The 14,777-nt window shown below is 41.6% G+C and overlaps 1 protein-coding gene across 2 annotated transcripts in view; it reads right to left on the bottom strand.

Annotated features, from left to right (window-relative positions):
- LOC124879046 (integrin alpha-11-like) overlaps nucleotides 1-14,777 on the bottom strand; it is a 146,481-nt gene that overhangs the window by 19,964 nt on the left and 111,740 nt on the right. For both annotated transcript variants that reach the window (XM_047383316.1, XM_047383324.1), the window contains exons 22-25: nucleotides 10,121-10,197; nucleotides 4,198-4,281; nucleotides 3,929-4,028; nucleotides 1,166-1,279 (exon numbers count right to left, since the gene is read on the bottom strand). In XM_047383316.1, the coding sequence (XP_047239272.1) occupies nucleotides 1,166-1,279; nucleotides 3,929-4,028; nucleotides 4,198-4,281; nucleotides 10,121-10,197 (375 nt within the window). The remainder of the gene's footprint in view (nucleotides 1-1,165; nucleotides 1,280-3,928; nucleotides 4,029-4,197; nucleotides 4,282-10,120; nucleotides 10,198-14,777) is intronic.

Raw genomic sequence — 14,777 nt, 5'->3', positions numbered from 1 at the left:
GCTAAGTAAAGAAAAACAAGTGGCCATCATTACTTTAAGAAACGAAGGTCAGTCAGTCTGAACAATTGGGAAAACTTTGAAAGTGTCCCCAAGTGCAGTCGCAAAAACCATCAAGTGCTACAAAGAAACTGGCTCACATGAGGACCGCCCCAGGAAAGGAAGACCAAAAGTCACCTCTGCTGCGGACGATAAGCTCATCCGAGTGACCAGCCTCAGAAATCGCAGGTTAACAGCAGCTCAGATTAGAGAACAGGTCAATGCCACACAGAGTTCTAGCAGCAAACACATCTCTAGAACAACTGTTAAGAGGAGACTGTGTGAATCAGGCCTTCATGGTAAAATAGCTGCTAGGAAACCACTGCTGAGGACAGGCAACAAGCAGAAGAGACTTGTTTGGGCTAAAGAACACAAGGAATGGACATTAGACCAGTGGAAATCTGTGCTTTGGTCTGATGAGTCCAAGTTCGAGATCTTTATTTCCAACCACTGTGCCTTTGTGCGGCGCAGAAGAGGTGAACGGATGGACTCTACATGCTTGGTTCCCACCGTGAAGCATGGAGGAGGAGGTGTGATGATGTGGGGGTGCTTTGCTGGTGACACTGTTGGGGATTTATTCAAAATTGAAGGGAGACTGAACCAGCATGGTACCACAGCATCTTGCAGTGGCATCGAGATGGTTTGGGGTGAGCTGGACTGCAGAGTGAAGGTAAAAGGGCCAACAAGTGCTAAGCATCTCTGGGAACTCCTTCAAGACTGTTGGAAAACCATTTCAGGTGACTACCTCTTGAAGCTCATCAACTGAATGCCAAGAGTGTGCGGAGCAGTAATCAAAGCAAATGGTGGCTACTTTGAAGAACCTAGAATATAAGACATATTTTCAGTTGTTTCACACTTTTTGTTTAGTATATAATTCCACATGTGTTAATTCATAGTTTTGATGCCTTCAGTGTGAAGCTACAATATTCATAGACATGAAAATAAAGGCAACTCTTGGAATGAGAAGGTGTGTCCAAACTTTTGGTCTGTACTGTATATACATATATACATATATATATATATATATATATATATATATATATGTACATATAAATATATATAAATATAAATAAAGGTAGCCTAATGCTAGCTACACCTCATTCTTTTCTGGTATTCCAACTTTAATTACCTCTTCAATGCTGTAGTCAGTAATGGCCACCAGCTGATTGCCCTCCTTGGTTACAGCCCAGATATCAGCTTTTAACATGATGTCCTTTACTAAGAAGATGCCCATATTCCAAACCTAAACACAGAGTAAGTCATATTAAATTTGGGTGATTTAATTAAACAATTCTTTATCCCACAGGGTCAAGATTACACTCCAAACAACTTCAGTGTGCACTCAATGTACAAAACTATTGGCTGCAAAAGTTTTAATTCATATGCATTTTCTCACAGCTGGTCACTTCTAAAATTGTACACATAGGCTGAAACAGACACCCACACCCACCAATATTTAGTTGTTTTCCTTAGCACATAGCTCACATTCTTTTTAAAGCCATCAACAAGCACTTTTCTAAATTAAGTATTTTCAATTTAAAACTAATACGGTAGGTAATGTACAGGTCCTTCTCAGAAAATTAGCATATTGTGATAAAGTTCATTATTTTCCATAATGTCATGATGAAAATTTAACATTCATATATTTTAGATTCATTGCACACTAACTGAAATATTTCAGGTCTTTTATTGTCTTAATACGGATGATTTTGGCATACAGCTCATGAAAACCCAAAATTCCTATCTCACAAAATTAGCATATCATTAAAAGGGTCTCTAAACGAGCTATGAACCAAATCATCTGAATTAACGAGTTAACTCTAAACACCTGCAAAAGATTCCTGAGGCCTTTAAAACTCCCAGCCTGGTTCATCACTCAAAACCCCAATCATGGGTAAGACTGCCGACCTGACTGCTGTCCAGAAGGCCACTATTGACACCCTCAAGCAAGAGGGTAAGACACAGAAAGAAATTTCTGAACGAATAGGCTGTTCCCAGAGTGCTGTATCAAGGCACCTCAGTGGGAAGTCTGTGGGAAGGAAAAAGTGTGGCAGAAAACGCTGCACAACGAGAAGAGGTGACCGGACCCTGAGGAAGATTGTGCAGAAGGGCCGATTCCAGACCTTGGGGGACCTGTGGAAGCAGTGGACTGAGTCTGGAGTAGAAACATCCAGAGCCACCGTGTACAGGCGTGTGCAGGAAATGGGCTACAGGTGCCACATTCCCCAGGTCAAGCCACTTTTGAACCAGAAACAGCGGCAGAAGCGCCTGACCTGGGCTACAGAGAAGCAGCACTGGACTGTTGCTCAGAGGTCCAAAGTACTTTTTTCGGATGAAAGCAAATTCTGCATGTCATTCGGAAATCAAGGTGCCAGAGTCTGGAGGAAGACTGGAGAGAAGGAAATGCCAAAATGCCAGAAGTCCAGTGTCAAGTACCCACAGTCAGTGATGGTCTGGGGTGCCGTGTCAGCTGCTGGTGTTGGTCCACTGTGTTTTATCAAGGGCAGGGTCAATGCAGCTATAGCTATCAGGAGATTTTGGAGCACTTCATGCTTCCATCTGCTGAAAAGCTTTATGGAGATGAAGATTTCATTTTTCAGCACGACCTGGCACCTGCTCACAGTGCCAAAACCACTGGTAAATGGTTTACTGACCATGGTATCACTGTGCTCAATTGGCCTGCCAACTCTCCTGACCTGAACCCCATAGAGAATCTGTGGGATATTGTGAAGAGAACGTTGAGAGACTCAAGACCCAACACTCTGGATGAGCTAAAGGCCGCTATCGAAGCATCCTGGGCCTGCATAAGACCTCAGCAGTGCCACAGGCTGATTGCCTCCATGCCACGCCGCATTGAAGCAGTCATTTCTGCAAAAGGATTCCCGACCAAGTATTGAGTGCATAACTGTACATGATTATTTGAAGGTTGACGTTTTTTGTATTAAAAACTATTTTCTTTTATTGGTCGGATGAAATATGCTAATTTTGTGAGATAGGAATTTTGGGTTTTCATGAGCTGTATGCCAAAATCATCCGTATTAAGACAATAAAAGACCTGAAATAGTTCAGTTAGTGTGCAATGAATCTAAAATATATGAATGTTAAATTTTCATCATGACATTATGGAAAATAATGAACTTTATCACAATATGCTAATTTTTTGAGAAGGACCTGTATGTTTATATGTTACAACAGGGTAAAGTACCTCCATTGACAGTATATACTGTTTACTGTGTCATCACTGGAATTCCAAAAGGCACAACAGGCTCAGCAGATAGAAAATAAGATAAGAACAATGAAGCTTCTCAGTGCCTACTGCATTTTTGGTTAAAACATCATTGTATTTCATTCAGTGAAGTTACTCACGGTGGCTAGAGTGGCGAGAAATTTTACTGAGGTGGGACTATTAATACTAAATAGAATTTGTAGTTGCAGGTTTCAAAAGACTTGTCCAACTTGCATAAATCTACTTTTTTCTAGTTTTTGGGTTTTTTGGATTTCTCAATTCAGTGAGCGCAGTCAAAGAAATTGTCCTTATGTTGGCAAAGACAATCCACCAGCTTTAGTCATTGAGGATTAATGAAGGGAATAGGCTGGCTCCATCTTAGCTGACAGTATAAGAACTTGAAAACTTTGAAGCAGATGTAGTTTTCATTGCCGTCTTATATTCTGTTGCACTCACAATATTAATTCTATGTTAACATTCCTAGAAATTCTGGATAGTTTGGTATTAGACACGTAAACACATTTAGCATGAACCATGCAAAAACCCAAATCTTGAGAAGGTACACTAATTCATTAGAGAGCCCTTTTAGACTACATGAATTGTTGCTCTTTGCAGCTCATTAGGCAACATTACTTTTCCTTTTTTGAATGAGGGTCTTTAACTTGCATTAAAGGTGAGGTTGAAGGCAGGGAAGGCTGTATCTGGTTCTTCTTCGGACGAAGAGTAAAGGCTACCTCTGATCTCAAAACGATGAGGATTGGGGTCTCTGTCAAGAGAAACAAAATATGTTTGAATAAATCACTTGTTAAACCCTTATTTTGGTTTAATATTTAACTTAAAAAAGACACGGGCTAAGTTTACAGACCGGGTACACTATTGTTTTATCATAGTTGTACTTTTAATGACTAAATTCTTTGAAACCTTATCTCACCTACCTGGTGAAGAGAAGGTCAGCTTGATATTTTAATGGGAGGCTGATGTTATTGGTGTTGTCATCTGGGTATCCATCCTTTCCCTCACTGATTAACATACAAATGAAAACATTTCAAAGGGTCTTAAAGTGGACATACTGTATCATGCAAAATCCACTTTTGTTTAGGCCTTAAATACATTTTGTTGTGTACTCTAGAAGTGCAGAAAAGTTGAATTTAGTCTCTCCAGGTGCTGCGTAAATAACTTTCTATTCTCTTTGGGACATATATTTAAGTTCGTTCAGGTATCTCTATTCTCTATCATCTTTTTTGAACTATTACATCAAAATATTTGCTGTGGAAGGGCTAAACAAGGTCATGGACTTCCAGCTAACCAATTTCGTTCATCTGCCATTTTGTTTTCTTGCTGTGATTTTGTAATCCAAGCTCAAGTATGCCTAAGCTTCAAGTGGATAAGTCTAAATGTTGGGTTGTTGGGTGTATTTACCCACACAATTCATTACACCATCCCCAAGCATCAGAACCTTTTTGAAGTGCCTGGGTAAATTTTATTTTTCACAAAAGTGTTTCCACATCCCTATACTCCCCTTCAAGGATGAGTGCCTTCAGCAACCTCTGCTTGTATCAAGGATTTGCTGAAAGACTTCATCTGATTAAGGGGTCTGTTTCTTCTGTCTGTGGAAACAACAGACACAGCCAATGTAAAGTGCCACAATAGCATTTAAAAAGACCACACCAAAATAAGTTGCTCTCAGACGCTCCTCAGAACAGAGGATAAAAGAGGGACCTGAGGGGCTCAGTATCAGGAAATTCAGTGCCAAAGCAATTGTAGTTCTACTTTTATAGACCACAATTGAATGATTTAAGTGTGAAAAGGAAGGATCCATCAAAGCTTGAGGGGCACCATCTTTGATCATCCAAGATGGCGCCACTGATGACTGCCTTGGACCTTTACTCTCTCGTTTTTTGCATGTTTTTGGGTTTTTGGGGTGCTTTCTGCCACCGTTCGGGGGTCTCATTTAGCAGGGAAGACCTAAACATCAGATAGACTTCTTGTGGCATTTCTTTTACTATCATTCATTGATGAAAGCTTCACGGAGATCCTGTCCAGCAGAGTGAGAGCTCTCTATGGGCTATTTTACCGGAGACGGCGGAGAGGGAAGTGCTTGTGAATGTCCGATAGCAGGGGTTGCGTGCACCCATGCCTTCAATCCCCATGGCAAATGTGCATTCCCTGGACAACAAGATGGACAAACTGCTTCTCCTCACCTGTAAAAACTCGGACTGCCACGGATCTGCCGTCCCCTGCTTTACCGAAACCTGGCTGTGTGAGAACACACTGGACTGCATACTTCTGATACTAGGCTTTCAGCTGTTAAGGGCGGACTGCAACAAGGACTTATTAGGGAAAAGCCAGGAGGTGGAATCTGCTTTTATAAGGTTAGTGCAGACACATCAAAGTGTTGAAGAAGACATGTAGTCCTGACCTAGAGTCATTTCTCATAAACTGTCAACTGTTTTATTCACTGAAGGAATTCTTGTTTGTACTGGTTGGTACTTACATACCTCCTCAAGGCTTCACTTCAGATGTTAAAAAACAACTGGCTGAGCTGATAACAGATGTGGAGAAAAAACATCCAGACTCTCTCATCATTGTTCTTGGGGATTTTAACAGTGCAAACCTTTACAATCAACTTCCCAAATAGAGACAGCACATTAAGGGCCTAATCTTCAAAGATCCCAAATAGCGTATGCTAATTTGCGTGTACAATAAATAACTTGCACATGCAATAAATGTGCGTGTTGCTTGCGATTTTCAAAGATTGCGCATGCAATGGATAACAGATGCAAAACAGGTGCAGACCGCCCTATTTAATTGAGGAAATTGCGTGTGCTACTGGTTGGAACAAGAGGAAAAGCAAACAGATCCTTTGTTGTGTTGCTAGAAATATGCAGAGATTGTTATGTTGCATCATTATAAATGATCCGGTTGCTAATTTGTTTGTTCTGTTCGGTTCAGCCTTTGCTTTTCTGGACTGTTAATTTTTGTTGTGCTACACAAAGCAGGTTTGTCATCTGCCCTGACTAGATTATTTCTCTTATCTTGCTCAATGTAACTTGCAACAAATTGGCCAATCAATATTAAAAATATAAAAGAGAAATATGTCTTTTAATTCATTTGTCTTGAACTTTTAATTCTTTTCGCAGACGTACTGGGTTCTGTTGTTTTTTTGAGAGTATATGTTTGAAGAGTTCGGAGTTTATTCTAAACAGCCATAATATTTAAACCGGAAAGTAATATTAGCAACATAAAAATAGATTTGTGTAGAAGTTGGCAATCTGTATGTTAGAGCTTTGCTAATTTTAAAACATAGCGTCACATAATTGTCCTGCAAAAATGTTAATTCGAACATTCATGTACTTAAAAATAAATTATTTCCAATGATTTTACTGAATTAGTTTTGTTTGTTTTGCCAATATGGTAACAATATACAACCTGTTTGATTGTTTAAATTGTTTTTTGGTGACACAAAATAATTTTTTACTGCATAAAAAAAAACATCCCCTGGCATATATTTACATTAAAACAATGTAATCAAACTGATGCAGCTCCGATTGCCCTGCATTGACATAAGATTACTGCCAATAACGCAATGTGTGTAGTTTAGTGACAAGGTGAAAGCATACACTGTCTTTGTCACCACATGGAAAAGCTGCCTTAAAATTGTGATTTTTCCACTGCTAAGAAATTATTTTTGCATCCGGTTTGAAAATTAAGGATTTAATGTGCCTTATAATGTCTTTACTTCTTGTTTTTGTTGTTTGCTTCCTTAATGTACTTGTCTGATGGATGAGCTTCTTTTGAACATCAGGCCCTAAGTGTCTCACTAGGGATAAACACTCTGGACCACTGCTACACATCTTTGAAGGATGCATATCATGCTGTCACCGGGGCTGCTTTGGGACTTTCTGACCACTCTTTGATCCATCTCATCCCAACCTACAGGCAGAAATTAAAAGCTTTCAAGCAGAAATTAAAAGCTTTCAAACATGTGGTTCAGACTGTTAAGTAGTGGACTAAGGAGTCAAAGCAGATGTTACAGGCCTACTTTGATAGCACAGATTGGACTGTTTTTGAAACTTCAGCCACTTATTTAAACCAACTTCCTGAGGTGGTGACATCATACATCAATTTCTGTGAGGACATGTGTGAACAGACCCGGACCTTTTGCACATACAATAACAACAAACCTTGGTTCACTTCTCATTTGAGGAAGCTGTGCAGGGATAAGGAAGCTGCGCTGGGATAAGGAGAGGCTCACAGCAGTGGGAACCGGGCCCTGCATTAGCAGGCCAGGAACAAACTGAACAAGGAGATCAAAGCAGCAAAGAGAAGCTACAGTGAGAAGCTAAAGAAAAGCTTCTCACATGCTGAAGCTTTACTTTAGTTTGGAATGGTATGAAAAACATGAATGTCTACAGGAGACATTTCCCCCACCGTGAGAAGAATCCTCGTCTGCCAAATCAGTTGAATGGGTTCTACTGTAGGTATGAAAAGCAACAGTTCAAACCTCAACCAAACTCCTCCACATCCCATTCAGATGCAAATTATTGCCATACACCAACCACCCCAAACTGTCAGACCCCTGCCTGCACTTAGGATCTCAGAGAAAGATGTAAATAGGGTCTTTCAGGGCCTGAAAACAAAAAGGGCTTCAGGACCTGATAATGTCACCCCATCATGCCTCAATGCCTGCGCCAACCAACTGGCACCCATCTTCACTGAGATCTTCAACAAGTCACTGGAGCTGTGTGAGGTTCCCTCCTGCTTCAAACGCTCCACCATCATCCCAGTACCCAAGAAACCCACCATCACAGGATTAAATGACTACAGGCCTGTCACCCTGACGTCTGTGGTCATGAAATCCTTTGAGCGACTGGTGAAAAGAACCTGAAGGAAACCACAGGCCCCGTGCTGGACCCCCTGCAGTTTGCCCACCAAGCAAACAGGTCAGCAGATGACGCAGTCAACTTGGGACTATACTTTGTCCTGCAACACCTCGAACACCCAGGGATGTGCGCCAGGATCCTACTTGTGGACTTCAGCTCGGCCTTCAACACCCTCAACCCAGACATCCTCCACCAGAAGCTCACCCAGCTCAAAGTCCTGCCCTCCACCTGTTAGTGGATCACCAGCTTCCTAAAGGACCGGCAGCAGCAGGTTAGGCTGGGGAGCATCTTCTCCTGCACAAGATCAATAAGCACTGGCAACCCCATGGCTCTCCACTCCTTTCTCCTCTACACAAATGACTGCACCTCAGCAGACCTGTCTGTGAAACTCCTAAAGTTTGTAGATGACACCACTGTAATTGGACTGATCTAGGACAGTGATGAGCTGCATACAGACAGGAGGTGGATTGGTTGGTACATTTGTGTGGTCAGAACCACCTGGAACTTAACCCACTCAAGACTGAGATGATGGTGGACTTTTGGGAAAAACACCACTCCCACATACCCCCCTCACCATCCTCAACAACACTGTGTCTGCTGTGGACCACATCCAGGTCCTAGGAACCACCATTTCTCGAAACCTGAGATAGTCCTCACACATAGACATTGTTCAGAAAAAGGCCCAGGGAGACTGTACTTCCTCAGGCAACTCAAGGAGTACAACTTTCCACAAGAGCTGCTGGTCATCTTCAACAAGGCTATCATTCAGTCTGTCCTGTCTTCGTCAATCTCAGTGTGGTTTGACTCATCCCAAAAACAGGACAGGTCCAGACTGCAATCAACAATCAGGTCTGCAGAGAGAATTATCAGGGCTTCCTTCTATCCAGGACTTATGCAGGTTTAGGGTCAGGAAAAGGGCAGCTAAAATCTCTGCATACCCCATACACCCTGCACATAAACTGTTTAGGCTTTTACCTTCAAGTGGCGCTACAGAGCGCTGTCTGCTAAACACAGCTGCCACAGTGACAGTTTCTTCCCCCAGGCTGTCAGTCAGTTCTTGAACAACACCATGCATACTTGGACCAATCTCACATTATATTCCATTGTAAAGTCAATTGTGTATATATGGAAATTTAAAAAGATATTCTTTATTATTGAGAGCAGAGTGTACCATAGTCAAATTCCTTGTTTGTCTGTACAAACTTGGCAATAAAGCTGATTCTGATTTAAAACATGACATGTTCCCTTTAAAAGACCTAAGATGAGTTAGTCTTTACATTGTGGTGTAAAATTATGTATAGGTCACGGCAATTTAATAGAAACTACATATTTTAAAATGATCTACGCAATAATGATGCAAATAAAAAGGGCTCTTTTAATACAAACATTATTCACTGTGTTGAGTACATTTTGAGTATCTCTTACACACTAGAATAGTTTTTTTTATCAGGTTTTCTCAAATGTCTCTTTTTCTGGTCTCTGATGGCTGTTTAAAAATAATTACACAACTGAATCCAACACACATTAGTGCATAGCAGGAATGAGTCAGGGGATGACATAATAGAGACAATGAATCATGATTTCAGAGTCGGTAAAGCGACTCACAAGTCTTGAACGATTTCTTCAGGAATCGCACATCACTACCAGGTAAGTGAAATAGAATATTTTCCTTTATTACCAAATAAACACCTTGATAAAGTCTTTCCCATCATCTGGCAACCAATTGAATTAAACTAATTCTGCATATGCAATTATCAGCTATTTCTGTATAAATTCCATGTATTAATTCTTTAACAAAAGTGAAACTAAATGTTTAACATGTACAAGGGCTCCTATGGTGGGATCTAGGCTGTTTAAAAAATCGAAACAAAATCATAGTACATTTTAAATGATGCAAGAAAACAAGATCGAGTTAGTTCTGATAAGTCAAACATATTTTAATAACAATACAGCATATAACTTATAGTTCTCTCACCTAGTAGTTACCATGCTGAGTTGTACAAAATCAAGAAAGATAGAACGGCTGATCTCCAACTCCAGATGGAAGGTTACCTAGATTGTAGCAGAGCAAATTGTTAAAAAACTGTGATAGTGGCTATTTTGGAAACCTGCACACTAAAATTTTTATTACACCCTTCACCACCGTCAACCTCTGCCCACCCCCATTGTTGCATCTCCCTCACAGACGGTGCCCATAGCCAGCCAGTCAAGGCAACCTAAATACCAGCTAGTGTGCCCATGCTTATCTACATCACTGGCCAAAAGATGCTTTAGCTGATATGTAAACTGTGTAAAATGACTTCAGAGCAATAGGTTAAGTGGTGTAACACATTAGTCACATATTCTTCTATACTGATCTTTCCCAACACAGATCTAATCTCTGCTAATCTTTTAATTGCCCTTTATCAATGTTGACATAATTAACCTTAAAAGATGCAATAGTGTCAATATCCTAAAACGCCTTGAATTTTTGAGGATTGCAAAAGACTGATGAAATAAAAAACTTGCACCTGGATAAAATACTATTGCTGATAGCTGTTTGGTAATAATAATAATAATAATAATAATACATTTTTTTATAATGCACTTTTCATTCCAAGGAATCTCAGAGTGGTACAATTAAAACACAAGAATAAAAACAACACTAGAGTAAAATAAATAATTTGCACTTAAAAGCTTTCCTAAACAGGAATGTCTTAAGTCCAACTTTAAAAGAATCCAGACATTGCACTTCTCTCAGCGGTGAAGGGAGGCTATTCCAGAGCTGGGGTGCAGCAGAACAAAAGGCTATGTCCCCCATGGTTCTGAGCCTGTTAGTGGGGACCTGGAGGAGCTGACTGCTGGACGGCCTGAGGGTGCAGGTGGAGGTTTGGAGTGGAATAAGTTCCTGTAGATAAGATGGACCATGACCGTTGATACATCTATGGGTGAGCAGGAGAATTTTATATTGGATGCGAAAAGATACTGGGAGCCAGTAGAGGGAGTAAAGGATAGGTGTGATATGCTCGTACTTGCGTACTTGCATGTGGACTCTTGCACACTGTTATTTCTCGATAAAACCCCCCACACCCTGGGCCACAGTAAAATTGTCAAGCATTGACCGGTCCGCGATGATATAAAGGTTGGGGACCACTGGTCTAGAGGACTGCGGTTAAACCATTTTGAGATGTATTGTATCCTGTTGGCTAAGAAGTAATGATAAAAGTTAGGCAGATTTAGTCCTCCTTTATCTTTGGTCTTTTGCAGTGTTTTTAAGCTATGATGCAGGGTTTTATATTCCAAAGAAATTTAGTGATGGAGGAGTCCAGAGATCTAAACCAGTCAGATGATGGTTTATTTGGGAATTTATTTGAGAATAAGTAATTGATTTTTGGCAAGACCATCATTTTTATTCAAGCAACCATGCCCATGAGTGATATGAGTAGAGATTTCCATCTAGTGAGATCATCTTCCACTTTTTTAAAAAGTGGGATGTGGTTTAGTTTTGTTAAATCTGCCAGGCTAGGAGAAATATTAATATCCAAATATGTAATATTCCCTGACTGTAGTTCTGTATTAAGGGAATTGTGGAGGGAACAATTTATTGGAAGGGCTGTCGATTTTAACGAATTTATAGAATAATCCAAAATTCTTGAGAAAGAATTTATCAATCCAATTATGTGAGAGACAGAGGTTTGTGAATGCTGGAGAAAAAGTAATACATTATCTGCATAAAGACTGATTTTACATTCAGTATTTATGCATTATATGCCTTTAATATCTTTAGTTTGCCTACTTGCTGCTACTAGTGGTTCAATAAAAATAGCATATAATGACGGGGAAAGTGGTCCACAGGGCCCTGTCCTGGATGTTTGAGGTTTTTCCCTGCTGAGTTTAATGAAAGGGCAATTAATTGACTTCAGCAGGATCTGGAGGCAGAGGAGGTAATGGTGTAATTTCAAACAGGTTTGCTGGAGTGGAACCACATCTAAACATACAGGACAATGAACCTGAAGACCAAGATTTTACAACTGAGTTGGTCTACACTTGTAATTACAATCACAGGTTTAACTCTGTTTTATTTTATATTTGCGCTTTAAACTTTTATTGCATAGTCAAAAGACACACAATAAAAATAAATAACTGACAGATATATATAGAATGGCAAGGGACAACCACTCACTCTGCATTTTTCAATAATTTTACAGCCAAAATGATACTGTCATGGTCTGTGGTAATGGAGTCGGACCAGTATGCAGGGAGATGCTTGGGAGCCACATGATAGGTTGTGATGTGATTTATTAACAGACTTGAAAGTGCAAGTATCTCAGGCCAGGAGTTCAGGTCCAAAACAAAGACATATAAACGTACAACTGGAAGATTTGGGAGCTTTTAACAGTGCAAACCTCTCCAATGAACTCCCCAAATACAGACAGCATATTAAGTGTGCCACCAGAGAAAAAAACACACCGGACCACTGTTACACAACTATAAAGGACTCATATCATGCAGTTACCAGGGCTGCTCTGGGACTTTCAGACCATTGTCTTATCCACCTCATCCCAACCTACAGGCAGAGATTAAGAGCTTCCAAATCCATGGTTCACACTGTTAAGAAGTGGACTGAGGAATCAAAGCAGACAGGGCTGCTTTGAATGCACAGACTGGACTGTTTTTGAAACTTCAGCCACTGACTTAAACCAACTAACTGATGTGACGTCATACATCAGTTTCTGGGAGGACATATGGGTGCAGACCAAAACATTCTGCACCTTTGGGAACAACAAGCCATGGTTTACTCCACACCTCAGGAATCTGTGCAGGGATAAGGAAGAAGCTCAGAGCAGTGGAGATTGGGCGAGGTACAGGCAGGCCAGGAACAAACTAACAAAGGAGATCAAAGCAGCCAAGAGAAGCTACAGTGAGAACCTTAAGAACAGCCTTTCTACTGGTGATGCTTCAGCTGTATGGACTGGTCTGAGAATCCTGACTGCCTATAGGAGCCCCCCCACCCATCCAGAACAGAATCCTCGCCTGGCCAACCAACTGAATGGCTTCTACTGCAGACATGGCAGGAAGCCGTTCACGCCTCAAATCATCTCCTCCACATCCCATTCAGGAACAAATTTGACCCGTAAAACAACCAACCAACCCCCTACCTTCAGACCCTCTGCCTGCACTAAAGATCTCCAAGGAAGATGTAAAAAGGCTCTTTCAGCGCATGAAAACAAAGAAAGCTGGAGGACCTGATAACGTCTCCCCATCATGCCTAACTTGAAGGAAACCACAGGCCCCGTGCTGGACCCCCTGCAGTTTGCCCACCGAGCAAACAGTTCAGCAGATGATGCTGTCAACTTAGGTCTACACTTCATCCTGCAACACCTCGACTGTCCAGGGACGTACGTCAGGATCCTGTTTGTAGACTTCAGCTCGGCCTTCAACACCAGCATTTCCGACAACCTCCACCAGAAGCTCACCCAGCTCAACGTCCCAGCCTCCACCTGTCAGTGGATCAACAGCTTCCTGATGGACTGACGGTAGCAGGTGAAACTGGGGAGCATCTTCTCCCGCAGCAGATCAATAAGTACTGGTGCCCCCCAGGGGTGTGTTCTATCCCCACTCCTCTTCTCCCTCTACACAAATGACTGCACCTCATCGGAGGTTGTCCTGTTGTCAGAACTACCTGGAACTCAACCTACTCAAGACTGTGGAAATGGTGGTGGACCTTCGGAGAACACCACCCCCATACACCCCCTCACCATCCTCAACAACACCGTGTCAGCTGTGGACCACTTCAGGTTCCTAGGAACCACCATCTCTGAGGACCTGAGATGGTCCTCACACATAGACACTGTTCAGAAGAAGGCCCAGCAGAGACTGTACTTCCTGAGGCAACTCAAGAAGTACAACTTTCCACAGGAGCTGTTGGTCATCTTCTACGCTGCCATCATTCTGTCTGTCCTGTCTTCATCCATCTCAGTGTGGTTTGGCTCATCCACAAAACAGGACAGGTCCAGACTGCAACGAATAATCAAGTCTGCAGAGAGAATAATCAGGGCTGACCTTCCCTCTATCCAGGACTTATACAGGTCTAGGGTCAGGAAAAGAGCTGCTAAAATCTCTGCAGACCCCACACACCCTGCACATAATCTGTTTAGAGTTTTACCTTCAGGCCGCCGCTACAGAGCACTGTTCACTAAAACCAGCCGCCACAGAGACAGTTTCTACGCGTCCGTAACAAACTCAAAGACGGTCGGCTTCCCTCCTTTGGCAAAGGGGAAAAGTATGACGGACCATCAGCAGTGGACTGGAGCAAAACGAAGAGGAAAATTATGTCTCCTTGGAAAACCTCCATGGGTTTTTCTTGGGTTGCATGTTAAATCCACGCCTTCGATCGGTAAAGTAAAACTTGCTGGTCATCTTATCCCTGCAAGCCTTTAGCTCGTTGAGCTTCTCATGAGTTTGACTTTCTATTAAGGAGTTTATTAAAGATGGATGATAAAGGTCCTTTCAGACTCTCATCATCCATTAGCCTTATTATTCCTCCAGCTTGAATGTCCACCATGGGGTACAGAACCTTCAGCTGCTCCACCCCCAACTCTGGAAGGTCCTCACACCTGTAACATTGACTCGCTAACTTTCATTGAAGTCTT

The sequence above is a fragment of the Girardinichthys multiradiatus genome, chromosome 2, assembly GCF_021462225.1.
Source record: "Girardinichthys multiradiatus isolate DD_20200921_A chromosome 2, DD_fGirMul_XY1, whole genome shotgun sequence".
Classification (NCBI taxonomy): Eukaryota; Metazoa; Chordata; class Actinopteri; order Cyprinodontiformes; family Goodeidae; genus Girardinichthys; species Girardinichthys multiradiatus.
Note: the sequence above shows the minus strand (reverse complement) of the source record. Positions and strands in the feature narration are given on the sequence as shown.